Source organism: Phaenicophaeus curvirostris, chromosome 29 (assembly GCF_032191515.1).
Source record: "Phaenicophaeus curvirostris isolate KB17595 chromosome 29, BPBGC_Pcur_1.0, whole genome shotgun sequence".
Lineage (NCBI taxonomy): Eukaryota > Metazoa > Chordata > Aves > Cuculiformes > Cuculidae > Phaenicophaeus > Phaenicophaeus curvirostris.
In genome coordinates this window covers 2,532,605-2,559,753 of record NC_091420.1, presented here as the reverse complement: position 1 = coordinate 2,559,753, position 27,149 = coordinate 2,532,605, and the positions used below count along the sequence as shown (strand labels likewise).

The 27,149-nt window shown below is 52.6% G+C and overlaps 1 protein-coding gene across 1 annotated transcript in view; it reads left to right on the top strand.

Annotated features, from left to right (window-relative positions):
* Window positions 1–24,287, top strand: part of SMG5 (SMG5 nonsense mediated mRNA decay factor) — a 31,834-nt gene extending 7,547 nt beyond the window's left edge. Inside the window, exons 5-22 of the mRNA XM_069878721.1 lie at window positions 1,979–2,068; window positions 3,315–3,404; window positions 4,556–4,634; window positions 5,158–5,283; window positions 5,710–5,778; window positions 7,985–8,193; window positions 8,319–8,456; window positions 9,887–10,588; window positions 13,048–13,217; window positions 13,431–13,506; window positions 14,499–14,674; window positions 15,506–15,664; window positions 16,177–16,236; window positions 17,135–17,294; window positions 17,643–17,733; window positions 18,706–18,780; window positions 19,124–19,262; window positions 20,168–24,287. Of these exons, the coding sequence (XP_069734822.1) occupies window positions 1,979–2,068; window positions 3,315–3,404; window positions 4,556–4,634; window positions 5,158–5,283; window positions 5,710–5,778; window positions 7,985–8,193; window positions 8,319–8,456; window positions 9,887–10,588; window positions 13,048–13,217; window positions 13,431–13,506; window positions 14,499–14,674; window positions 15,506–15,664; window positions 16,177–16,236; window positions 17,135–17,294; window positions 17,643–17,733; window positions 18,706–18,780; window positions 19,124–19,262; window positions 20,168–20,251 (2,693 nt within the window). The 3' untranslated portion in view covers window positions 20,252–24,287. The remainder of the gene's footprint in view (window positions 1–1,978; window positions 2,069–3,314; window positions 3,405–4,555; window positions 4,635–5,157; window positions 5,284–5,709; window positions 5,779–7,984; window positions 8,194–8,318; window positions 8,457–9,886; window positions 10,589–13,047; window positions 13,218–13,430; window positions 13,507–14,498; window positions 14,675–15,505; window positions 15,665–16,176; window positions 16,237–17,134; window positions 17,295–17,642; window positions 17,734–18,705; window positions 18,781–19,123; window positions 19,263–20,167) is intronic.
* Window positions 24,288–27,149: the final 2,862 nt, after the last annotated feature.

Below are 27,149 nucleotides of genomic sequence, written 5' to 3'. Positions count from 1 at the left end.
ATTTGAGTCAGAAGGGACCTTAAAGCTCTTGCAGTCTCACCCCTGCCGTGAGCAGGGACACCTCCCACTGGATCAGGGGCTCCAAGCCCCATCCAACCTGGCCTTGAACCCCTCCAGGGATGGGGCAGCCACCCCTGCTCTGGGCAACCTGGGCCAGGGCCTCCCCACCCTCCCAGCAAAACATTTCTCCCCAAGATCTCATCTCAATCTCCCATCTTTCAGCTCAAAACTGTTCCCCCCTCATCCTCTCCCTGCACTCCCTCCTCCAGGGCTCCTCCTCAGCTATCCTGGAGCCCCTTTCGGTCCTGGAAGCTGCTCTAAGGTCTCCCCACAGCCTTTTCTTCTCCAGGCTGAACAAGCCCTAGTAGTTCATTCACCTCTCCTGAGTTGTGCTCGGTGGCCTCGAGGCACGTGTTTCTGGTCTGATGGGAGAACTGGAACCTCTGTGTGTTTTCTGAATGGTATTAGCCAGGCTTTCATTGACATTCTTAAAGCTGGAGGGAGAAGGACGGCAGGAACTGGTATCACAGGAGTCAGTATGTCTTTAGCAATGGAACGTTTCAGGCGCTGCTGTCCTATTCTTAGTTCTGGGAGACGATTGTATCACGATCGGCTTTGAAATGTTGGTTGAAAAGGCAGATGTCCCTGGCAACTGTTGCTTTGAGAAATGTGTCTCGGTACTGCGGAATCAATAAAGGCTCGAAATACGCATTCCAGATGGGTCTGTTCCCTGTGGTGTGTGATTGTGTTTGAATGGCTCCCCTCATTTTGGTTCCTTAATGTGTTTGGGCTCTGTAATTAAAGGATGCAGCAGACGAGCGTGTAACGAGACAACAGAGATGTAACCCTGCATGTCCAGAAAGGACAGATGTGTTAGAATCTCGTATGAATGACAGATCAGGTTAAATAAATGGGAGCAAGAGGATTCACAGCAAAAAAGAAAGGTGGAATGGGTCCAGTAGCGTATGTGGATGCAGATTTGAAGGCTGTGTGTTTGTATAATGCAGTTTGTGTGATGCTGGTTGTTAAGAGGGAACCGTTCCTCATTTAAGGTCACATAAGCTTCCAGATTTCACTTCTACTCTAAATCCAAGCCAAGAGGGGCACAGCTCAGACTGTAGGCTGGACCGGTCTCAAAAAGCTTCCTTGGGGATTCCTGGTTGAGGGAATTTGCGCCTCCAGAAGGGGAAAGTCCTTGGCAACAGGCACCCTGAACCCAGATGAATCCACGGCACTGACCTGCCTGGTGGTTTCCTTTGCCTCCTGGTCTCAGGCTGCACAGTTTGTCTCTCTGGCCAGGAGAAGGTGCCGATGGGGAGATGGGAAGCAGGCTCTGGCCAGCAGCAGCTCATCCCAGGAACTCAGTAACGTTTGATGGCTTCACTTAGTTTGGATCAGCTAGCTGGAGCCTTCCCCTGTTGGTTTTGATGTTGGAAAAGACCTCTAAGCACATCCAGTCCAACCGTCAGCCCAACTCCACTGTGACAACCAAACTACGTCCCCAAGTGCCACGGCCACACAGTTTTTGAACCCCTCCAGGGATGGAGTCTCCCCCACTGCCCTGGGCAGCCTCTGCCAGGGCTTCACCACTCTCTCAGTAAAAGAATTTTTCCTGATATCCAACCTAAACCTCCCCTAGAACAGCTTGAAGCTGTTTCATCTTATATCCCATCACTTGTTCCTTGGGAGAAGAGACCAGCACCTGCCTGGCTCCAGCCTCCTTTCTGGGAGCTGCTGAGAGCGATGAGGTCTCCCCTCAGCCTCAGTGTCTACATGTATTTTCTACACTTCTTTTCCACTTTTTGACATCCAGAGTGGACCAGTGCCGGTCAGTCGGATGCCACAGGCAACAGCGTGGTCTAACACATGGTCTGTGTTTTCATCCAGGGAAACACTGGGTGCCTGGGGCAGAGGTGCTGGCTGCTCCTGTGTCTTTCTCGCAGCCTTTAACCCGTGGTGTGTGTGATTTCTCATGCAGGCTGCAAGAAACCTGTGTCTGCGTCAGAGAAGGAGATGGAGTGGGCGCAGATGGCGTGTCACCGATGTCTGGTTTATCTGGGAGACCTTGGTAAGAACAGTATTGTCTTTCAGGGCAACCTGTAATACCTCCACGGTCCCTGTGCAGCTCCAACCTCCTTGCAGAGAGCAATGAGGTCTCTCCTCAGTCTCTTCTTCTCCAGACTAAACAGCCCCAGGGCTCTTAGCCGCTCCTACAGCCCCTGTTCTCCAGACCTTTCCCCATCTCCATTGCCTTCTCTGGATGCACTTCAGCCCCTCAAGGTCTTTCTCATAGTGTGGGACCCAAAACTGAACCCAAGATTCGAGCTGCGGCCTCACCAGCACCGAATCCAGGAGGACGATCACTTCCCTGCTCCTTCTGACCACACTATTTTTGATCATTCCCACAAGTGTGACTGAAAAGCAGGTTTATTAAGCAGAGTTTTGGACCAGTGCAGAGCAGCAGGCTGCTGCAAATCCTCAGCTTCTTTCAGTGTCATCCTTTCTAGAGCAGGTGTGTCTGTCCCCCAGTCATGACCTCCTGAAGCGTGTGGTAAGCATGTCAGCTTCTGGCTCGATTGTGAACACGTGGGAGTGAAGGGAGGGAGAAAACACGGAGCTGTGTGACAAAAGCTTTTTGAAGTGTGGCGCGGGTTAATGTGCTTGACATGCAGCAGCCTCCAAGCTCTCGAAAGCTGTTTGGCATTTAGTGCTGTGCGTGAATCAACCTAAAAATGGCATTGCAGATAAATGTCTTAGGGGGGATTTAAGACATGGTGGGAGAGAAATGGGTCTCCGTCTTCACAAGGGTGAGGTTTCCAAAGCGCCTGCTGCTGTCAAAAACCCAGAATAAACTCCAGTCCAGCCCCAGCCAGGTGTTTTCTTAGCTCAGCTGACTTTCTTTGCATTTCATGCTCTGCTGTAGTAGAACCCAGTCTGTTTGATGTGCTGGAAAGTGGAGCACAGCTCCGAGTTATTTCAAGGGTAGATGAATCAACATTTAACACACGGAGATGAAGAATTCCTTCCTTTTACTTACACACTGCCACAAGCGTTGAGGGAGATCCCCTTCGCTTGAAGCGGCAGGGGTTGTGGTGTGTGGAGCAGAGCACTTAAAATTGCTTCAAACAGGCCTGGCAAACCTCGTACATCGCTGTGTTTTGCCAAGAGCAGTTCTTCTTTGATGGATTTGTTGACTTGGCTGGTATTTCTAGTTTTGTGGTATTTTTTTTAATCTGTAGGGAAACTGCGCTTCTCTGCGGAAGGGAAGAGAAGGCTTTCTGCTTTCTGATGTGCGGTGTGTGGTTTTTTTTCAGCTCGCTATCAGAACGAACTGGCAGGTGTGGACACAGAGCTGCTGGCTGAGCGGTTTTACTATCAAGCCCTTTCTGTTGCACCACAAATTGGTGAGTTGAGTTACCGTGAATTTTTAGTTGTTAAAAACCTGCGTTGCCGCAACCTACAAACAACACTCTGTGCCACGCTGGTCAGGTTTATATCCTGCTGCTGAGGGAGGAGTGCTTTTATCCTCGTTTTATCTCTCCTTAACCTGGGTTATGTCTTCCTTTGGCAACCTCTCTTGCTGGCAAGCCAAATAGAAGAGTTAAAGCAAAGGTGCTCTTCACCAGTGACCTCAGCTTCTCATCTGATAACCCATGGGAAGCTCAAACTTCCACAAATGTGATAAATTATCTGGCTAAGGGGAAACCCAACTGCCCATTGCCAGAAGCAGAGCATTATCGGTCATCTTCCTCTTTTTACCACTGCAAGAAAACCCCTTCACGTGCTGCTTTCTCCTTCGGAAGTGGCTGCTTTCCTAGAACACCCTGGGGCAGGAGTTGAGGGCCTGTCTTATATTCAAAAGTGTGCAATGCCAGGAGAGTGTTTTCTCTGTCTTTGCAGAGTTCTCAGTGAGTTTGATTAACTGATCCCAAACACCAGTAAGTGACAAAAGTTAATGTACCACGGTGAGATGGATTGGAACTCTGAAATGCTGATAAGATGTCTGTGTCAAGAGGAATAGAGAGTCAAGGACATGGCATTAATAATATGGAGGAGGTGGCGTTGTTTGCTCTGCTTTCATATGTAGATAACTGGCAGGAAGGAGGGGAGGATGTGAGAGAGCTATAAAACAGAACAAAAACCTGGGTGGCAAAAGGGTCAAGTAGTCCAGACCTTTGTGCTGCAGCCTTACTGCTCTTTGTGTCTGCTGGAAGAGTAGTGAGGGGGAAAGGATCTGATGGAAAGATTTCCTAGTAGGGCCGTTAGGGAATCGTAGAATCATGGAATGGTTTGGGTTGGAAGGGACCTCAAAGCCCATCCGGTCCCACCCGTGCTGTGGGCAGGGACACCTCCCACTGCATCAGGGGCTCCAAGCCCCATCCAACCTGGCCTTGAACCCCTCCAGGGATGGGCAACCTGGGCCAGGGCCTCCCCACCCTCCCAGCAAAACGTTTCTCTTTAAAATCTCATCTCAATCTCCCCTCTTTCAGCTCAAAACTGTTAGTTTTAAGAATTAACTGTGGGTTAATTCCATCGCCCCTCTCTCTTGTGACAGGCATGCCCTTTAACCAGCTGGGGACCTTGGCAGGGAGCAAATACTACAACGTGGAAGCTACCTATTGCTACTTACGCTGGTGAGTGTCCGGGAGGATCTTGGCTTTCTAGACAGAGAATCAGGGCACTGTGGATGCTGCTGCTGGGTTCTTTTCCCCTTTACTTTGCGCTTGTGACTGTTTTCAGCAGATGAGTTTCAGGGGAGGAGAAAGAGAGATGGGTTTATTCCAGCCACGAGCGAGAGTGGTAATAAGAAAGAGCCTTGGTTGAACCAAACCATCCTGCTGGTCACTAAAATACAGTGGAGGGGCTGCGCTTAGAGCGCAGGGTTTCATCTAAGCCCCCTCTTATCTGTGCTGGAGAGCTGGATTTGAGGGGGAACAGAGGTGCTGAGTGAGGTGGGAGAAATTCTCTTCTCTGAACACAGTCTTGAGGCGCAGATTGGAGAAGGTGATAGTCGGGTAGCCCAGCACGGGTACAAAAGCTCTGGGTACCCGTCTTCAGGCTTAGATGTCGGAATAACTTCCTGGGGGATTAAAGCCACAAAATATGAGCAGCCTGGTGGCAAAGTGACTGTCGATGTGTTGTGTTTTGGGGTCTCAGTATCCAGTCTGAAGTGTCCTTCGAAGGTGCCTATGGGAATCTGAAGCGGCTGTACGACAAATCAGCCAAAATGTATCGCCAGTTGAAGAAATGCGAGACCAGGAAGTTGTCTCCGAGCAAGAAACGGTAAGAGGGAAAGGAAAAGGAGACCGGTGCAGGCTGAGGGTTTGCAGTGCCACCAGCATCGTCCTCTGGGTTGGGAGTAGTGTCCTTCTGGGAAGTGGAAACTGGAAGATGGCCAATTGGGGGCAGTGACCGCTTATGGGATTTTGGGAGCCCCAGTTTTGATCCCATTCTTGATCTGTTGGGTCATGATTTCTGGAGATAAGTTAAATGCTGGATAGGTGTAGAGTTTAAGGTGGGAGGTTTCCTCTCTCTCCCCTGGCTGTTCATGAGGGTTGACAATACTGGTGATGGTTTGAGAGGTACAAGCTGGTTTTTTTTCTCCCATTTCATCAGAACGCGATTTTCAGTCAAGGCCCGATTTACTCGTGAATAGAGCTCTGTGATGGTGCTACCTGCTTCACACTGTTTTCTTCTCAATCTTTTCAGAGGCAAAGACATTAAGAGGTTGCTGGTGAGCTTTATGTACCTGCAGAGTCTTTTGCAGCCAAAGAGCAGGTAAGGTTACGGCCGATTACATCTTCTGTTGGGAACTCACAGTCGCAGGCATTCAGCACTGGAAGAGGCTGTTCCCTGGAGGATAACGTGCCTGTGCTGAGGCTTCCTGCCAAAAGCTCCCAGATTTCAACCTTCTAACCTTGCTGGGAGAGCGCAGATTGTCTTCCGAGCGAGGCTGGAATACCAGGGGGGTGTTAAATACTTTAGATCTGGCTAAATCAAGCCAGTAGCTGGATGGATGCTGGACTCCTGAGCCTTGCAGCTCACTCTGTGCTGTGCGGTGCCTTTGGTGTGTTCTTCCCTTGTTCAATTGTCAAATGCTTTTGCCTGGCAAGCACTGGGTTTAGGCCGATAGCAAAAGAGTCACTGCCTGTATACGAGCCTGGCTGTTCATTGCATTCGGGAATCTGTAACCAAATAACTTCTTCCAAGAAACAAATAGCGTAACCTGTTCCTGTTAGAAAACAGGGAAAGCTTTGTCTTTTTTTTTTTTTTCCCCTTGGATGCTCTCAGTCTCTGTTGGGAGGTTTGCAGGTGATTGCAAATTAACCTCTTCCTGCCTAGAACAGTGCAGGTGTTTTTAAGGGCATAGTTGACTTGTTGTTTAGGTTGGAAGGGATCTTCAGGGAGTCTAGTCTTTCCCTGAAGTCATAGAATCATGGAATGGTTTGAGTTGGAAGGGACCTCAAAGCCCATCTAGTCCCACCCCGGCCATGGGCAGGGACACCTCCCATGGATCAGGGGCTCCAAGCTCCATCCAGCCTGGCCTTGAACCCCTCCAAGTGGGGCAGCCACTGTTTCTCTGAGCATCCTAAGCCAGGGCCTCTCCCCACCCTCCCAGGAAAACATTTCTCCCTAAGATCTCATCTCAATCTCCCCTCTTTCAGCTGAGAACTGTTCCCTCTTGTCCTATCCCTGCCCTCCCCACTTTTGCTGCGGCCCTTTTCAGTGCCAGAAGCTGCTCTAAGGTCTCCCTGGAAAGTCACGTCCACTGTGAAGGCAAATTCAGCTGTGAAGTTAGGCAAGGTTGCTCTGAGCCTCATCCAGTCACGTTTTGAATGGATGTAAGGACAGAGATTCCATACCTCCCTGGTCCCCCTTCCAGTGTTTGACCTCCTTCGCTGTGGAATATTTTTCCTTTGCATCTTCTCATTTTCCTTTCCTGCAGCTTCTACCCATCACTTCCCTTTTTTGTGTCGTGCACCACTGAGAAGACTCTTATTTGCTCTTCTCTAACCATGTGCTTGGCATCTGGAAACAAGACGATACCCCCTGAGCCTTCTTTCAGGCTGAACAAACTCAAATCCTTTTGCCTTTTCTCGTACATCGTGTTCTCTATTCCCCTCACAGTCCTCTGTTGGATGAAGTCCCATTTGCCTGTGTCTTTGGCTGGTTGTTTTGTACCGGAGGCCCACGGCTAGATGCGCTACTCCCGATCCCATCTGTTGAGTGCCAGAGAGAGGGATAATCCTTTTCCTCAAGCTGCTGGCTGTGCCTTTGCTGATGGGATCCCTACTATGGGATTGGCTTCCAGAGATTGACTTGCACCAGAGTGGAACTTTCAAGGCTCATTTAATACCCACTTAACACACATTTAGCACATAAGAAAACTGGAAATTACTTCCATTTCCCAAGCACATTAACTCCTGAAAAGGATTTGCGGGTTGTTTTGCAGATGGTTGCATTTTGTAAGGAGGAGACTCCCACAGCCCATTTTATGGAATACCGTGGGTGCTTCCCTCGATGGAGCCAACAGCTGCTGAGGATTTTGGAATGTTCTTACAGGGCTGTGAGTTAGAGCCATGGGAGGTGGAAAAATTGAGTCCTCGCTGCACTGTAATCCTTTAACTGAGCTGTGGATCCAACACTTCTGCTACCTTTGACATTGAAAGTGCCCTGGATGTCCATATGGCTGCAGCCCAAGTGCCCAGGGAACAATCAGATGCTTCTCGGTGACCCATCTCATTGCAGGAAGGTGTTCTCGTTATTGCTTGTCTTTTAGTTTACAGCTTTGGAGAAGAAAACATAATCTGATTAATCTCACTTGCTTCCCGTAGCTGTTGTTGCCTCAGAATATTCCCTGGTGCTTCACTCTGTCTAGAGCTGAAGGACAACCTAACCGCCAGTTTTGGTTCAATTTCCATACAAACTCTGGCAGGAACTTGAGTCTTGGATAACAATCCTTGTGGTTTTTTTCTCTCTTAAGCTCTCTGGACTCTGAGCTGACATCTCTCTGCCAGTCTGTGCTGGAGGATTTCAACCTGTGCTTGTTCTACCTGCCGTCTCCTCCGAACCTGAGCTCAACTTGTGAAGATGAAGAGGAGTACGAGAGCGGCTACTCCTTCCTCCCCGATCTCCTTATCTTTCGCATGGTGATCATCTGCCTTATGAGTGTTCACAGCCTCAAGAGGGCAGGTAACCAGCTCTTTGTTAGCATTTAGTGACTAAGATGCGTTAAGATGAAGATGTTGTCTTAATTGGCGTTTGTGTTTTGGGTTAGCGGTCGGTCTCCTCGACCTCATCACGCTGTCTCCTTGCAGGTTCCAAGCAGTACAGTGCAGCCATCGCTTTCACGCTCGCCCTCTTCTCTCACCTGATAAACCACGTCAATATTCGCCTGCAGGCAGAGCTGGAAGAAGGGGAAAATCCAGTCCCAGCCTTTCAGAGCGATGGCACAGGTAAGAGAGCAGAGGCAGTAGGGCTGGGTCTGCCTCGTTGCCTGCCTGCAGAGCTGGCTTTTACTTTTCATTCCTAAATCTCCTAGACGTGTTTTTTTTTTTTTTTTTGAGCGTAGTGCGTGAGTGGCCTTAGAGGTATCTTGATCTTTGACTTGTCTGCTGAGACAAGCTTTGCTTAGGTGCCCTCTGTGAGTATTGGAATCATCACAGGACGAAAACGTTGCTTTCTGTGTTGTAAGGAGTTATCCTTCTGTAGCTCTTGGCAGCTCATCATCTGTTAACCTCACTCTCTCTTCCTTATTTTCTGTGTATTTGCTGGTATTTACTGGACTCTTCTCCTCTGCTGAGGAGCTGATCTCAGGTGAAACCCAGTGTCTAAGGGAGGCAGGCCTTGCTCTGCACAGCTCCTCTCTGCTCAGACAAAACCAGATCTCTGGTTTCCGAAGGATCCTCTTGAGCAGAGAACAAAACTACTGGATCTTTCCTCTCCAAACAGTCAATTTGTAATATTTCACAGAATGCAGGACTAGAGTTTTCCTGGTCAGAACCGAGTGAATGACTCCTCCCCTGTGTGGGTTTAGGAATTGTTGGGGCCACGTAGCGGCTGCTGGAAGGGCTGGGAGCGTGTTGGTCAAGGGAGGGATGAGGTCAGCTCAGTGTGGTTACAGGGTGGAGTTGGTGGCTGGCACCTGCCCCTCCCATGCTTGCTTCTCAGGCTGTAGGAAGCTGGGGAAAAGATAAACTGTGTATTTGATGTTGATCTAGAATCATGGAATCATAGAATCATTAACGTTGGAAAAGACCTCTGAGCTCATCCAGTCCAAACATCAGCCCAACCCTACTGTGGCAACCAAACCACGTACCAAAATGCCACAGCCATGTGGTTTTTGAACCTCTCCAGGGATGGAGACTCCCCCACTGCCCTGAGCAGCCTTTGCCAGGGCTTCACGACTCTCTCAGTAAAGACGTTTTTCTCAATATCCAATGTAAACCTCCCCTGGTATATCTTGAGGCCGTTTCCTCTCATCCTATCGCTTGTTCCTTGGGAGCAGAGCCTGATCCCCTGCCTGGCTCCAGCCTCCTTTCTTGGAGTTGTGGAGAGCGATGAGGTCTCCCCTCAGCCTTCTCTTCTCCAGACTCAACAGCTCCAAGTCCCACGGCTGCTCTCGCGATGTTCAGTGCTGATGCTGCCTGATAACAGAGCAGCACAGCTTGAGCAGTAGGAATCCCGGCTTCATGAGTCTTTCTGGACATCTTTTAGAAAGTGATTCGCTCTCTAGGGTTGCGATGACCTGGTCTCTCATTAAAGACACAAATAGAAGCTGTGGCTGAAATTTCTACTCCTGATTCCCCAGGCTCAGGGCTGGCAAGTAGCTCGTGTGACGCTATGAGACTTTCCTTACTCATGGTCTCTTTTTAAATACCTGCAGATGACCAGGAGCTGCGGGAGCCCTTGAACTCGATTGAGAAGGAAGCTGAAGCTGACTTGGCCAATCACCAACCCATCGAGGAACAAAGGAAGAACGACTGCAAGAAAAGCAAGAAATACTCGCGCCTCTCCTGTTTGCGTCGCCGACGCCATCCCCAGAAGGTGGATGAGAGTGACCTGAGCGAGGGCTTTGACTCTGACTCCAGCCAGGGCTCCATAAAGGGCAGCGATGGCTCAGAAAGTGGCTCGGAGAAGAGTGATGAGGAAGCAGAAGCTGCTTTTGATGTGGAGACGGACTCTGACATGAACAGTCAAGAATCTCGGTCTGACTTGGAGGACATGGAGGACGAGCCGGGTGAGGAGGGGAGCGGCCAAAGCAAAAGTGGGCCCAAAGAGGCCTTAAAAAACTGTGTGGACGGCAGTGTGCTGGGGGACTCCAAGAGCCCAAACATCTCTAAAACTGAGGCTCCGGATGCAGCAGTCAATGGGCCAGCTTCCCTGAGCACTAACGATGCAAGCATAGCCAGCAACCTCCAGGCCATGTCCACCCAGCTCTTTCAGACCAAACGCTGCTTTCGCTTGGCTCCCACTTTCAGCAACATCCTTCTGAAACCCAACAGTGACCCACCCGTCCTGAAGGACGGAATGGACAGCAAGCCATGTGTCAACGGAGATCTGGAGAAGCCTGGCTTGGCAGAGCAAGGTGAGAATCAGCGACCTCGTTCAAAGTGTTTGCTGTGTAGAAAACCGCAAGCTGTAGCAGTCTCTCTGCTAAAATCTCCCCTTTCTCACAGTGCAAGTTCTCCTTCAGCCAGGCTTGGAGGAGCCTGGTGATTCTATGATTCTATGAACAGGTTGCCCAAGCTCTAGGCAGATCTTGGATCTGGTGTTTCTAGAAGGAGGACCTTAAATCTTACTGCCTGACATCCAGGAATATGCGCACCGGGCAGCAGCCAGGGTTACCTGTTATTCTGCTCCACAGGCTGAATGCTGAGCAGCTGTGATGATGCAGGGGATAAAGAGGAGAGATTTAGATGAGATATTAGGAAAAAGTTGTTTCCTATGAGGATGGAGAGGCCCTTGACCAGGCTGCCCAGGGGGGTTGTGGCTGCTCCATCCCTGGAGGGGTTCAAGGCCAGGTTGGATGGGGCTTGGAGCCCCTGGTGCAGTAGGAGGTGTCCCTGCCTGTGGCAAGGGTGTTGAAACAGGCTTTGAGGTCCCTTCCAACCCAAACCATTCTATGATTCTATAATAATTCCAGCAGGTGGTAAAAATTCGGATCTTCTTCCTTTTTCCTGTGTGAAACGCCTGTACTCACAGACACTTCATAGAATCACCAGGTTGGAAGAGACCCACCGGATCATCGAGTCCAACCATTCGCATCAATCACTAACCCATGTCCCTCAGCGCCTCGTCCACCCGGCCCTGAAACCCCTCCAGGGAAGGGATGGGGTCCAGGCAGTTCCCCATGAGATATCTGCTTATCAGCTCTGCTGAAGGTGTCTGAGATGTGATTGAGGTGCAAGCGAGAGGAGCAACAAGCCTCTTTCCGTGCCGCTCCAAGCGTTCCGGGCTGAACCGAACCGCGGCCGCACAGCAGGTGGAGCTGCGATGTCTTGGTTACCGTGCAGCTTACACAACTGAGTCATGTTCTGAGAGAAAAAACCCAACCAGCTTGAAAGGGAGATCCGATGCACTCCAGGGAGCTGTTTGTGTTTCAGATAAAACCACACGGGCCTGTTCGGTCTTGTTTGTCATTCCTCCCATCTTCCCTACAGCAAGGAAACATTTTTGCGTCGTGCTGCCAAATCCAGTGGGTTTGCAGCACTGGCAGGATTCAGGCTTTGCCTGGGCCAGGGTTTGAAGGGGGAGCGTTAAATCGTGTTAATGTTTACTGGCCCCTGGCATTGCTTTGTAGGCACTCGAAAGAGATGAGGTTAAAGGAAGAAACAAATGATTTTGGGTCTATTTAACGTTTTCTTCCAGTGGGTTGCGCAAATGTTGCAGCTCCGGGAATACGTTTGTATTTTAAACTCAAGATTTTTCAGGAGGCTGAGGTTCTGCACCTGGGCTGGGGTTATCCCAAGCAGAAATCTGGGCTGGGTGGAGAACGGGTTGGGAGCAGCCCTGAGGAGAAGGGCTTGGGGTGCTGCTGGTGAGAAGCTCCGCAAGAGTCAGGCAAGTGCACTCACAGCCCAGAAACCAACCGTGTCCTGGGCTGCGTCCAGAGCAGTGGGAGCAGCAGGGAGGGAGGGGATTCTCCCCCTCTGCTCCGCTCTGGTGAGACCCACCTGGAGTCCTCCAGTGAGGAGAGGGCTGGGGAGGGCTGGGAGAGGACGTAGGGGAACGCTTTTCAGCTGCAAGAGGGGAGATTGAGATGAGATCTTGGGAGGAAATATTTTGCTGTGCGGGTGGGGAGGCCCTGGCCCAGGTTGCCCAGAGCAGTGGTGGCTGCCCCACGCCTGGAGGGGTTCAAGGCCAGGTTGGATGGGGCTTGGAGCAACCTTCTCCAGTGGGAGGTGTCCCTGCCCATGGCAGGGGTGGGACTGACGGGCTTTGAGGTCAAACCACTGCGTGATTCTGAGCGGTGTGGCCATGGTACCGTTATAGGAATGAGCGGCCGAACGAGCCCTGGTGAATGAATGAACCCATGGAGTTTTTAGCTTTGAGCTCTCCTTGCCTCTCAAGCTCTTTAATGGTTTTAACACACTGTCAGGGATGGTTCCTGAAGAAATTACTTCCCCTCTTATGATTTATTTATTGGATGATAATTGCTGTGCTAATAGGCAGAGACGACGTGGACCACGCATTTAAAACAAGGGACTGGGGCAGAGCACATTGTTGATTCCCAGCTCGCTGCTCCTTTCACCCCGAGTCCCTCACATGGCTTGCAGGCAGTGGGATTAAAACTCAGCCGGGCCCTGACCCATAAAATCACCCAGCCCTTTTCTTCTCTTGCCTAACCTGAAGATTGATGCTATCACAGTTCAGCCCCGACCCGGCAGCAGCACAGGGGTTGGGGAGCTGGATTTTTGCGGATGTACAGAGGCACCGAGACATTAAACTCGACTCTTCCCAACCCAGCACTGTTCTTGAACCAGTAGGGCTTGGCTTCTCAAGGGATTTCGTGTCTGTCATCCTGCTTTTCCCTTTGTTTTCCAGATGATGTGTCTGACTCCGAGGAAAGCATTTCAAGTAACAAATCCTGCAGGAACGAGCGATCCCTTCAGGAGAAGCTGGAGATCGTGACTAACGAAGGGCTGCTGCTCACTGTCAAGGTGTTCCTGGACTGGCTGAGGACAAACACGGACCTCATCATCATGTGTGCTCAGGTGGGAACTCTGCTCTGTGTTTGGGCTGAGGCTGCGTCCGTTCAATTCCCCGGGGTTGGGATGCAGAAGGCGAATTGGTGTTTCTGTCCTAGTCCAGGACAGAATATGATATTAAACACTCCACCTGTGAAAGATGCTGGGAAGCCCAAGTGGCCTGGTTATTCCATCCAACTGTCTTGACGTCTCCTGTGGCCTTGTGTTTTGTCCCTGCAGAGCTCCCAGAGCCTGTGGAACAGGCTGTCTGTGCTCCTGAACCTTCTGCCTTCTGCTGTGGACCTGCAGGAATCAGGTACTGGAGAAGGAAGAGGCGATTTAATGTTTCGGCAAGCTTGACCATCAGGGATTTTCGTGGGGTGGGATAGAGCGCAATGTGAGAGATTTGCACAGAAAAGACAATGGGAAGTGCCATCATGCAGGTGGTGGGATTTGTTTAAACGCTATTCCAGCTAACTGCTGTCCCAGATACTCCGTTAGTGCTTTATACTTGACTGATAGAGTCCTGGAACATTCGCACCTGTGTGCATGAAGTTCTTGTGTTCAACATAGAATCATGGAATCACCAGGTTGGAAAAGACCCACCGGATCATCCAGTCCAACCATTCCCATCAATCACTAACCCATGTCCCTCAGCACCTCGTCCACCCATCCCTTAAACCCCTCCAGGGAAGGGGACTCAACATGATTGGAATTAGTTATCAAGACCAGAAAGAAGGGTATGATTTTGTCACAGCGGTTGTGGAAACAAATTTTGATGCTCCAAACACACATGATGTGCTTTATACTTCAGGCTAAAGCACCTTGTGGTTTGTGAGGAGCACAGTTCAGACAGGGATGCTTGGAAAAGCTAACCCTCCAAACTTTGTATTTTCTGCAGGTGGTTTGGGACAGTTGCTCTTTTATCCTTTTCCTTTTTCCTTCCAGTACGGAAAGAGGCTCCAGGAAAGCTGAAGAGGGCCTGTATCAGGGAGCGTGGGGATGAGACCAGGGTTTTTAGCTGAAAGAGGGGAGATTGAGTTGAGATCTGAGGGAGAAATCTTTTGCTATGAGGGTGGGGTGAGCCCAGGTTGCCCAGAGCAGTGGTGGCTGCCCCATCCCTGGAGGGGTTCAAACACAGATTGGATGGGGCTTGGAGCCCCCCGATCCAGTGGGAGGTGTCCCTGCACGTGTAATTAAAAACCTTTGCCCTTGATCATCATAGATCACGTGCCTTAAAGCAGTTTTCCACTTGGTCCTGTGTGTCAGTCACTGTGTGTTGCTCTTCTTCCCCTCCATTCACTCCAGGGCTGGCCCTGTGTAATGAAGTCAAGGACATCTTGAGTGGTGCTGAACTCCCAGACCTGAAAGCCAACCTGCTGCTCCCAGAAGATGTGGCCCTGCGGAACCTTCCTCCTCTGAAAAACGCACACAAGAGATTTAACTTCGAGCAGGACCGGCCCATTTTCTCAGCGATTGAGGAGGTGAGTGAGGATAAATCCTGAATCTTGGCACGAGCTGTTTCCCTGCCCTCCTTGTCTGGGCAGAGGAGTTGTTAGCTCTGCCCTGCCTTGAGTGAAGGAGCTTTGGTTGGGGCTGCGGGGCATTCCCTGTGATCCTTCTCTAGTAAATGAAGTCTCCGTGTGTTGCTCTGTGACCTTGTGGAGCACCCCGTCTGTTTTCCCCAGCGCAAAGGGCCAGGGTGATCCTTTCTGGGTAGGGGCCAGGGTGATCGTTTCTGGGTAGCTGAGGTGTGCAGGAAAAGGCAATTATTCTTCTCTGGTCTTGCCTTGCTAGACCAATCCTATCCCTTTGGCATGGGAAATGAATTAACCTCTTCTCCCTCGATTTGAGGGCCCTGTTCTCAGACATGACACGGGCCCCGCGTTTGTTAAATCCCAGTCCTGAGGTCTGGAATTTCATCTTAGGCTGCTGGGGCAGCAAAGTGCAGCAATTTGGCATCCCACGTGAGCTCACCCTTTGCAGCCCAGCCAACAGCAGTGCAAGCCCCTAAATCAGATCTAGATTGTTTTATTCGATTCCTTTTCCCATTGCTGAGGTTTTAGAGCCGTGATTTAGCAGGGGAGAGAGCCTGCTGATGTTGTCTGAGGTTTTCTTTGGTTGGAGAGGCCCAGCACGTGAGCGTATCTAAGCTCTAGCCAGCTGTAGGCCTCCCTGCAGCCCTCTCCTGCCATCCCTGACTTCAGAACCACATCAGGACTGTTTCTTTTGGATTATTTTAAATAGCAGTTTCCCCAGGGTTGGAGCCCAGCGGCGGAGATGTGGCTGGTGATTTCCTGTCTGCTTCTTTTCAGTCCGTTATTCGCATTTGCTGCATTCGGAGCTTCGGCCACTTCATTACCCACCTGCAAGGCAGCATCCTGCAGTTCAACTCGGAGCTCGGGATCTTCATCAGCATAGCCCAGTCGGAGCAAGACAACTTGCTGCACCAAGCCCAGGCCCAGTTTCACATGGTGAGTTGGCAGAGGTGGATGAATTAGAATCATAGAATCCCCTGTACTTGGCGCAGTTTCCTCCAGATTGTAACTATAATCCTAAATCTTTGGTGGGAGATGGAGGTTTTGCTCCTTAAAGCTCCTTGGGTGTCCTTTTTTCACCCCGTTTCATAGAATCACAGAATCACCAGGTTGGAAAAGACCCACCGGATCATCGAGTCCAACCATTCCCATCAATCACTAACCCATGTCCCTCAGCACCTCGTCCACCCGGCCCTTAAACCCCTCCAGGGAAGGGGACTCAACAGCCTCTGCCACTGCCCAATCACCCTTTCCGTGAAATATTTTTTCCTGCTGTCCAGCCTGACCCTCCCCTGGTGGAGCTTGAGGCCATTCCCTCTCGTCCTGTCCCCTGGCCCTTGGGAGAAGAGCCCAGCTCCCTCCTCTCCACAACTTTCTGGAAGCACGTGCTCCTGTCAGCTTGTGTCTTTCCTGCTAACTGATGTGGAAGTTTGTTTTTATGTTCCTAGGCTGCGGAGGAAGCTCGTCGGAACAGGCTCATGAGAGATATGGCTCAGCTTCGACTGCAGGTAGGAGATGCTGGTTCCAGCCTGAAAGATGGCAGGGCAGTGGCTGAAAGGTGTGAAACTAGGAAGAGAAGGGGGAGCGCTCTGCTCCCGTCCCACACAGAGGCAGTAAGTCTGGTCCGCAGAGGCAGTCGTAGGGTATCTCAGGTTGGAAGGGACCCATGAGAATCACTGAGTCCCACTCCCTGTCCTCACAGGGCTACCTAAAGCTAAACCATGGGGCTAAGAGCATCATCCAGGTGCTCCTTGGCCCCGGACGGGCTTGGTGGCTCCAACCTCTTTTCCAGATGATGTGGAGAATAATGAGGTCTCCCCTCAACCTCCTCTTCTCCAGACTAAACAGCCCCAGGGCTTCCAAAACCCCTGTTCTCCAGCCCCTTCCCAGCTCCCTTCCCTTCCCCAGACGCGCTCCAGCCCCTCAAGGTCTTTCTTGGAGTGAGGGACCCTAACCTGAACCCAGGATTCGAGGTGTGGTCTCACCAGCATCAAGTCCAGGGAGACAATCCTGTGTCTAATCTTGCTGGCCACCCCATGGCTGATCCAAGCCAGGATGCTGGTGGCCTTCTTGGCCACCAAGATGGCCAAGAAGATGGCTGGATGGCCTGGATGAAGAAGCTTCTTCTAACATCCGATCCAAACTTCCCCTTGTGCAGCTCTGTTCCATTCGCTTGTGTCCTATTGCTGTTGCTGCCTGCCTTGAGGAGGGTGCAGACTGTGCTGAGGTCACCCCTCAGCCTTCCCTTCTCCAAGCTGAACCCCTCTCTGATCCTCTGGCTCCTCCAGCTCTTGCCTTTGTGAGGGAGGGCGCTGGAGAAGCCTGATGGAGCTTTGCAGGGCGAGTCTTGCTCTCTTCGACTGTTTGTTTCAGCCTAAATATGAAGCAAGGGTCTGTTTTTTACAGCTGGAGGTTTCTCAGCTGGAGGGGAGTCTCCAGCAGCCCAAAGCGCAGTCGGCGATGTCTCCTTACCTCGTCCCGGACACCCAGGCCCTCTGCCAGCACCTGGCTGTGGTCAAGCAGCTGGCCACCAGCGGGAGGTTCATCATCATCATCCCTCGAACAGGTACGGATGCTCCACATCGAATCACCAATCCCACCTTCCCCACGCTTCCACCTTTCTAGGGAGCAAACCCCGTGGGCCTAAGTGGTGGCTTTTCTGCTGCCGTTGTGCTTTGCTTCGCCTGGAGCGGCTGAAAAACGGTTCCCACATGGCACTTTTGGGGTCTGCTCGATTCCTGTGCTTGGAATCTATCAAGAGAGGCCCTGTTTGCCCTCTGCTTCATCTGCCTCCTGTGACAGCCACTCCCCTGCATCTGAGGCAGCTCAGTGGGATGAAGAATTCCTGACATGTCTGGATTAGTTTATACAAGTATTGCTGTAAGCCAGATGCTTTTTGCTTCTTTTTTCTTAGTGATTGATGGCTTGGATTTCCTGAAAAAGGAAAATGCGGGAGCTCGGGACAGCATCCGGTATCTGGAGGCAGAATTTAAAAAGGGAAACAGGTGAGAGCGATGCCATTTGCCTTCACTTTTGGAATGGGTGTATTTTAAGGAGGAAGATGATGTCCGTAGTGGAAGCAAACTCTGCATCCCCTGAGCAGAAAATGAGCCAGGGGAAAGCCAGGCCTGAGGAATGCACTTGGCAAGAGGGAAGGTGGCAAAAGAACAGGTTTGGCAGCTGCTTCTCCAGCTTATTTGCTGCTCTGCCATGAAACGTAGCTGCTTCTGAGGAACGGAGGGAGTTGCTTCTCTTGATCGGTGTATAAAATGGAGCGTTTTGGTGATGCGCTGGGAGAGCTGTGCTGCTGCGAAGACCAACTGCATCTTCAAGGCTGTGAAACACTTGTGGTAGCGTGAGCTGCACACAGCGATGGTGGTGAGACAGGGGACATGGTCTGATGATAGATTCACTGAGGGTGGAAAAGACCTCTAAGCTCATCCTGTGCAACCGTCAGCCCAGCCCCACTGTGGTGACCAAACCGTGTTCCAAAGTGCCACATCTACACGTTTTTTGAACTTCTCTGGGGATGGGAACTCCACTTCTGCCCTGAGCAGCTTATGCCAGGGCTTCACCACTCTGTCAGTAAGGAAATTTTTTCCTAATATTCAGTCTAAGCCTCCCCTGGCACAACTTGCAGCCATTTCCTCCCGTTACTTGGGAGGAGCTGGCTCCAACCTCTTTTCCAGGAGCTGTGGAGAACAATGAGGTCTCTCCTCAGCCTCCTCCAGACTAAACAGCTCCAGGGCCCTCAGGTGCTCCCAGAAGCCCTGTTCTCCAGCCCCTTCCCCAGCTGTGCTGCCCTCCTCTGTCTAAGGGGCTTCACAGGGGATTCCTCACACCGACCTTTGTTTTGGTGGATAAATCCAGCGTTGTGGAAGGTCCTGCAGCACCTGGTGAACGTGGGCAATGCTGTAGAGCCCTGACTTCAGTCTGTGTGGCGATCTCTGAGCTCGGTGACTGTGCTCTTTCCTTAGGTACATCCGTTGCCAGAAAGAAGTTGGGAAGAGCTTTGAGAGGCATAAATTGAAGAGACAAGATTTAGATGCCTGGTAAGATCACAGCGTCTGAGGTGTCTAAGCTTGACTCCCAGTGGGCGGGTGGCTTTGGGGTGAGGAGTTGGCACTGGGACCCATCCTGCACCTTACGTGATTGTTGCTCTACGTGAGTAATTATAAAATGCCCTGGAGAGAACGTTAGGGCATCCATCCCTCTGTCCATCTCGTGTAGCACCAAGCACTTGGAGCTAAGAATGGCCTTGGAAAAGCCTTCAGCAGGCACTGGAGGAGCAGTCCCGCTTTCCACACGTCCTCCTGAGCGTGCATGATGCGTCTAGCGTGAAGAAGTGATCTTCCCTCTGACTTTCTCCCTCTGTTTCTCCCCTCTGTGTGGCAGGAATCTCTATAAAATACTGGACAGCTGCAAACAACTGACAGTGTCGCAAGGAAGCAGAGAGGACGACACCACGGGGATGGTCACCATCATCACGGGCTTTCAGCTGGAGGACCTGAGCTCCTTCTCGGTGCCCATGCAGGTCAGTAGCTCCTTGCTGGCTGAGTTGAGCCTTTATGCTTTCTAGCGAGATTAGGATTGGACCTCATCCCTGGAGGTGCTCAAGGCCAGGTTGGAGGAGGCTTTGAGCCAGTGGGAGGTGTCCCTCCCTGCAACAGGGGGATGGAACTGGATGGGCTTTGAAGTCTCTTCCAACCCAACCCATTCCGTCATTCTGTGATTAAGATCTGGTTGACTGGCAAGAGATTTTTTTAAGTGTTTTCTGCCTTGAGTAAAAGCTGTCCTAGATTTCCCAAGTTTAGTTTCTAAGTCGTGTGGTTCCTATTTCATAGAATCGTGGAATGATGTTCATTGGAAGGGACTTCAAAGCCCATCCAGTCGCATCCCGGCCATCGGCAGGGACACCTCCCACCGCATCAGGGGCTCCAAGCACCATCCTTGAACCCCTCCAGGGATGGAGCAGCCACCTCTGCTCTGGGCAACCTGGGCCAGGGCCTCCCCACCCTCACAGGAGAACATTTCTTCCTAAGATCTCGTCTCAATTTCCCCTCTTTCAGCTGAAAAGGGGATCTTATAGTGACCTTCCAGTACCTGAAGGGGCTATGAGAAAGCTGGTGAAGGACCGTTCACAAAGGCTTGTGGTGATAGGACGAGGGGGAATGGGAATAAACTGGAGGGGGACAGATTTAGACTGGACATGAGGAAGAATTTCTTCACTATGAGAGTGGTGAAGCCCTGGAACAGGTTCCAGGGGAAGTTGTGGCTGCCCCATCCCTGGAGGGGTTCAAGGCCAGGCTGGATGGGGTTCAGCCCGATCTAGTGGGTGGGTTTGGAACTGGATGATCTTTAAGGTCCCTTCCAACTCTAAACTCTTCTGTCATTCTGTGAAGGGCAGGAAAAAATGCCGTTTTGTTTGTTTGCTTGCAGTCTGCCATCCAGGCAGCCGCCAATGCCAGCGTAGAGATAAAAAACGTTCTGGAGTTCTACAAGCAGTGGAAAGAGATGGGCTGATGTTCAGAAAGGCATCGGGTTGGTGTACCTTTCTCTCCCCCTCTCGGAACGTGCAGCGTCTGAACGAAGGAAACAAAAACTCCGGGTGCCACTTAGACACGAAGAAGCAGCAGCAGCAGCAGCAACAACAATAATGACAAAAATATCTACCAAAACCAAACCAAATCAATCCAATTCGGGGCACGCACACAGCCACCCTCCACCTGCATCCCGACCAGACGGCTGTACATCTCCGACGGCGCCAACTGCTCTGAGAAGAGAGAGGCCCCTCGGCACGGCCGAGGCTGAGCTCTGCCCTTCTCCCAGTCGGCAGAGATGGGCGAGAGACGGGCAGTCCTTCATCCCCCCACCCCTCTTCTTCCTCCCCGAAGCTTGCTTGGTCATCGGAAACGAGCAGGCGGCTCCTCAAGCGTGTGGACTTCAATGAAACCGAACCAGCGCGGCAGAAACGGAGCCCTCCTGGCTTGGGGAAGAAGATCCATGGAGTCTTCGGCTCTTGTTGGCAATCTGGTTACAGGAAAGCAGATATTCTTCTTTTTTCCCCCCCTCCTCCTTTGAACGACTTATTTTTTCCTTCTAATTCTTAGTTTTTATATATATAAATAATATTAAAAACGAAGAAAAAGTGGAGTTCCCTTGGGGTTCTGGATACTCTTCCAATGCCAGAGAGAAAAGGAAACAATGCGCTATTTAAAAGGGGGGGAAAAGCTCTTAATATAAATTTTTTTTTTCTTCGAACAAGCATATTTATTTCCTTTCCCTGTTCCCCACGGAGCGGGCTCAGTGCAAAGGGATGTCGGCCAGCTGGGAGCGAGCGGCCTGCGGGGCTGTGACGGGCGTTGGTGAACGTCCTTGCTCCCCTCGCAAGCTGCAAACTCCGTGAGCAGCGAGAGATCGACCGGGCTGCTTGAGAGAGGTGAAAAGGACTCCGTTCTGTCTTCCCTGGTCTCTCCTGCTTCTTTGCTTCCAGCGTTAATCCTTGGAGATAAGGAGTGGAAACCAGCAGAGCTGCTGGAAAAGAGAGAAGAGCCTATGACGGAGCAGACAGCACCCAAGGACTCAAACCACTGCTTTTTTTTTTTTTTCCTTCCTTTTATGTTCCTTTTTATCTTCTTTTTTCTCTCCAAGTCTTGCAGAGTGAGGTGCGGAGGAGGAAGGAGGATCTCAAAGCCATTCTCTTCTGCTGGTTGACACCACTGCTGCTCCACCGTGCTAGAGAGGGTGACAGAACTTGATCCCTGCTCCTCGCATCCCTCCAGAGCAGGAAAGGCAGCGCAGGACTGAGCTCCTGAACCGTGCGCTGCTTTCAGCATCCCAAAAAGAAGGGATAATGCTACCTGGACGGACGCTGGAAGAGCTGATTCCCCGTGGGACCTACGAGAGGGACCTTTCCCATCCCGACGGCATCTCGAGCAACCTGTGTCTGACATCCTGTCACACGCTGATGCTTGGAAATGAAGAAACGGGTTGCTCCCAGGACAGCAGAGCGGTGGGAGACGAGCTGGATGGCCTCTTTGGATTCCTCTCTTGGTCTCCTCGAGAAGCAGATGTCTCCATCCCCATGAACTAACAGCAGCTATGCAAGTAAAAACCACTTGTCTTCTCCCTTCACGTGTTTTTTTCGCATGGGCTGGCCAGAAGCTGCGACAAAATGTGGAAAGACAACGTATTCCTGTCTGTGCAGACTTCCTAGCATGATGCGTTGTACTGGAGTGGCAGGATGTTCCTTGTTTTCAGGTAAAAACTAAAAGAACCGGCACAAGTCCCAGAGGATTCATTTCTATTCCAGTTTCGGTTCCTTCGCAGCATGCAGCCTTGTAGCGCAGCGCAGAGAAATTCTGAGTTTTGAGTTAAAGCCAGAGCTGGCCCTGCGAGCTCCAGACCCTGAGGTCTGAAAGGTGGGCGGAGGGGGCAGAATTGTGGGGTTGTCCTTCAGGTTTTTCCTTTTCCAGCTTCTCCTGAAACTCGCGGTGCTTTTCCAGGCCAAGCCAAGGAAACGATGTAAGCAGAACAGCAGGTCCCAGCCTCCAGCTCACCTTGGGTGTTCGTGGAGATCTAAGCTTGCTAGTCGCTTTCCTCCAGCGTTTTTTTATTTGAAACCGTTAATTTGTCTAGCTCATTATTTTTGTTTGATGGGGTGGGAAGAGAAAAGGGAATCGTGCTGTGGATCTTGCCCTTCAGCTAGGAGCCAGAGCAGTGTGGGGGAGAGCAGAGTCCCCTCCCCTCTGACTTGGAGCACAAAAAATCCGCTCTGTGCTGGGTCCAAGCCTGGCTCAGAGGATGGAGAGCTGGTGGACTGGGCTTTTTTTTCCCTGCTGCTTAAGAAAACCGTCCACCTCCTCGCTCTGAAGGGTCTGTGGTCTGCATCTCTGGGCTTGCAGTCCTGAGAGACCTAATTGTCATTCCCTTCGTAGGGCAGAGCCTGCCCTTGGGGTTGGAAAGCGAGAGCTTTGCTTGGCTGGACTCCAGACAGCCAGGAGCTGGGGGCGTTCCTCAGCTTTGCTGGGGCCAGGTATTCCCTGCTGGAGCTTGAGGGGAGAAAAGAGCCGTGCAAACAAAGCAGGGAGGCAAGGGAAATGCCTGGCGTGCTGATCCTGAGGGTCTGGGGCTGCTGCAGAAGTTGCTGGGAGCAGGGACTTCGAGTCTGGTGCACAAGATGGGCTAACGGAGCCCATCCGAGTCCCGTGGAATCAGGGCAGCTCGGAAAAGGCAGTGAGGCTGTTGCCTCCTTTTCCTTATAATACCCAGCTCGGAGCGATTGCCCTGGGCTTCCCTCCCCTGGAGTTTTTTGCGCGCCTGGAGAGGAGAAAAAGGCCCCCAGCCCTTCAACAGGGAATCTTAACTGGCATCTTCCAGTACGTTGTCCTTCTGGGCTGAGTGAGGAGGGACAGGAACCTTTTGAAGAAGGTGCCTAACGATCCCGCTGCCGTCCTGCATCCGGGGATGAGGACCTAGTCAATATTTTTTGGACGCACGTCCCCAGGTAGAGAGATGGGAAGCTGAAAGAGCAGGAGACTGGAAAAAGGGGAGACTTCAAAGCTGCAGAACAGCCTCGGGGAAGGTGGCAGTCTGTCCTCAAGGAGCGCTGCCTTCTAACGGGTTTAAATTTAGGGTAAAGAAAGCCATTTCTTAGCCCTGATCCCTCTCCCCGATGAGCTGGATTCTCCTCCCTGGGTATCGATGGGTCCAGACCTGCTTGGCCAAGGGCCGCTTTGCCCCACGTGGCTTCCCAACCCAACCGCAAAGGCCAGGAGCCTGGTTTCCCTGCCCTGGTGTGGTGGTCGCTGATGCTCAGCGTTCCTCCAGAGCTGAGAGAAACCAGCTGCTCTGTCGGGAGGCTCCGTGGCTCCTGGGGGCTGGGGTTTCCGCAGAGCTCGCTGCCAGAGGGTTTGTGCCAGCTTGAGATGGAGCCGCAAACCACCCTCCAGTGACCAACCAGCTCATCCGTTCGGTGCTACCTCTAGCACCAACTCCAAGCTCGCCGAGCCCAGCCCCAGGCTGGTCCCGCAGCCCTCGCTGTGCCGGGAAGGAGAGCGAAAAGGAAAAACCTTGTGGGCCACATGCTTTTTTGTGTGTGTTTCTCGGGTTTGGTTTTCATTTCGTTGCCGCCAGGGCTGGGTGCGGGGTGACCCCATGCTGGGAGAGTCCGGGGCAGAGGGATTGATCGCTCCGGTCGCTGTTGGACTTTGCAGGCTCTTCCTTCTCCTCCCACCCTTGCTCGGCTCCTTGCTACTTGCACTGCTGGGATTTTTGCTTGCATCTTAGATTTTTTTTTCTTTTTCTTTCTTGACCCGTCTGGCTGGGGCAGAAAACAGTGGGGAACGGGGGCGGCTGCGAGAACGGGGAAAGGCAGGAGGGTTGGCACGGGATCCCCGCCGCGCTGGGGCCTGGGGGCTTGGTTGGAGGCGAGGGACAATCCTTGCTCCCTCGGTCCTCTGGTAGCACAAAGAAAAAGCCCAGCCTGGGGGTTTTGCGCTTGGAAAGCTCTCGCTGGGGCCGAGGGGGGCAGCTCTGGGGCCCTGGCGGGGACGTGGGGGGCAGGCCGGGGCTTTCCTGGCGCGCGGGGCTTGGCTGTGGTCTGAACACAGCGACCGGCTTAATAAAACACAGGATGTTTGTACCTCATGTTCTGTGGTGGTTCCAGCTCTGCCTCTTCTTCTCCTTCCCCAAAGGGTGTATTTTGATGGGGGAACCCACCTGCAAACGTGCGCTTTGCTCTCCAAAAGAGGAGCTTTGCCCTTCCCAGCCCCTTTGGATCTTGTTTGACTTGGTTGAAGGGAGCAAGAACCTTGGTTTGATGGGATGAAATGTAGGTGGGTCCCTTCCTTATCCCTGTAACAGGAATGTTGTTCCCTTCACTCCTTTCTCTGTTGTGGGTCAGGATGGGTCCATCCTCTTGCCAAGGCTCCACAGGAGCATCCCCGGCAATCATGGAATCATTGAGGTTGGAAAAGATCTCTAAGGTCGCCTAGTCCAACCATCATCCCCCTGTGACAACCAAACCAAGTCCAGGGGGACAATCCCGTCCCTCCTCCTGCTGGCCACCCCGTGGCTGCTCCAAGCCAGGATGCTGGTGGCCTTTTTGGCCACCTGGGCCACCGCTGGCTCCTGTCCAGCTGCTGTCACCCAACACCCCCAGGTCCTTTCCCACCAGCAGCTTTCCAGCCGCTCTCCCCCAAGCCTGGAGCTCGCGGGGTTGTGTCCCAAGCTGTGTTGAGCCCCATCCCGTTGGCCTTGGCCATCGCTCCAGCCCTGGCGTCGCTGTGATCCATGGAAACAACCGTGGGAGCTCACTGGGCACCTTCTCAGCCTGGTTTTAAAGGTCGGGGGGAGGCAAAAGCAGATATTTTTCAACTGTGAAACTTCCAAGTGGGACTTGGAGCAGCCGCTAAGAGCTCCGGTTCGAGGGATAGAGCTGGGCACGCCGAGGGTTGGTTCCAGGCACCGGGAAAGCTGTGGGACCATATTTTATAGGGTGAAACCCCTCAAAAAGTCTTCCCTTCCCTATATTCATCCACGCCAAAGCTCCTTTATTCCTTCTGCTAGTGGGAAGCACCGAGCCAGGCACCCACAGAACAATTTACTCCCCCTCTCCAGCCCTTTGGACGCTGCCAGCGGTGGGAAGGGACGGAGAGGGCGTTGTGAAAAGGGCAAATCCGGCTCCTGGTCCCTCGCAGGACAATAACTGTGGGCGCCTTCTTCCCACGGAGCGAGACGTGTCCTGTGTCCCAATGCTGCGGCTCCGGCAGCACAAAGGGAGCTGTCGGGGCCCCTCCGGAGGGGCTGGAAACGCCTCTTCCAGCTTGGAGTCTTCCAGCCAAGAGTCTTTCCCGGCGCTGGGGGATGCGGATGAGCTCGGTGCCTCTCCCCTTCGCTGGCGGGGTGGGCGAGGGCTCTGGGAATGAGCCTTGTGGGTCTGGGAAGGAACCAAAGGGGTTTGCTCCTGGAAAAGCAGAGGACACAAAGCCTTGATTGAGAGTTGGAGCTCCAAGTCCTGCTTGTTGGGAGCCGAGTCTTTGGAAAGCCCCAAGAGCCTCCCTTTCTCCCAACCCCTCCGTTCCCCTTCTGTGCTTCCCACTTCTCCCTGCGATGGGATTTCCCTGCCCCGAGTAGAGGTTGGCTTCATGCAGGTGATTTTTGGAGCAGTTTTCCAGCCCCGGAGCCCGTGGCCTTGCATGGACGCAGACCCCGAGCCCTCCCACCGGCCTCCTGCCAACGCCGGCTGGAGAAACGCAGCTCCTCTTGGCCAGGGCTGCCCAGAGCCTCGCGCCGGGGGGTCGAGCAGCGGCTGAGCCGGCACGATGAGCCCTCTGGGGGTAGAGGGATCCCCAAGGATGGGGGCTCCGGAGGCATCCATCCCGCTTGTCGAACCCTGCGCCTCCTGAGCTGCTGGGATTTGCCCCCCCCGGGGCTGGCGCTTGAGCCGCCCTCGGCTCCCCCCGTGCCAGCAGGATCCGCTCAGGTCAGTGGGAAGGGTTTCCCGAATTTCCTTCTGCTTTCTCCGGCTCTTTCCGTCTCCTGGATCTCAAGGATGATCTGAGAGCTGGAGACCCTCTGCTAGGAGGCCAGGCTGGGCGAGTTGGGGTTGGTGAACGCGGAGAAGGCTCCGAGGAGACCTTAGAGCAGCTTCCAGCGCGGAAAGGGGCTCCGGGAAAGCTGGGGAGGGGCTTTTTACAAGGTCCTGGAGTGAAAGGACGAGGGGGAATGGCTTTAAACTGGAAGAGAGAAGGTTTAGATTGGCCATTAGGAAGAAATTCTTCACAATGAGGGTGGGGAGTCTCTGGAACAGGTTGCCCAGAGCCGGGGTGGCTGCCCCATCCCTGGAGGGGTTCAAGGCCAGGTTGGATGGGGCTTGGAGCCCCTGATGCAGTGGGAGGTGTCCCTGCCCGCAGCACGGATTGGGTCTGGATGGGCTTTGAGGTCCCTTCCAACCCCAATCATGACTCAATGGTCTCACCCGCGGTGCTCTGGGCCCCCGCGGGGTAGCCTGGTGGGTGATTTCTGGGATTCCTGGCGCTCCGGGACGCCCCCAACCCGCCCTGCCTCAGTTTCCCCACCCACCACAAAGTCGCAGCAGCTCGCTGGGGCTGCCCCATTCCTGACCAGCCCCACGGATCTTCTGGGATGATGGGATAACGTCCGGATCCCAGCACTCTGGGAGCCCAAGAGCTCATTTGTGATGAAACCTTGATCCTCGGAGCTGCTCCACGATATTCCCTGCCCCTCCGGCAGCCCCTGGGGGGGCAGAACCCCCCAGCACGACAAATCCAGGAGGGTTTGGGGTGGGATTTGAGCTGGAGCAGCCGGCGAGGCTGGGGCAAAGCTCCCTTGGGGTCCCACCAGAGAGGTCCCATCCCCTCTCTTCTCCTGGGGAGGGACCCTGCGGCCGCTTCCCAAG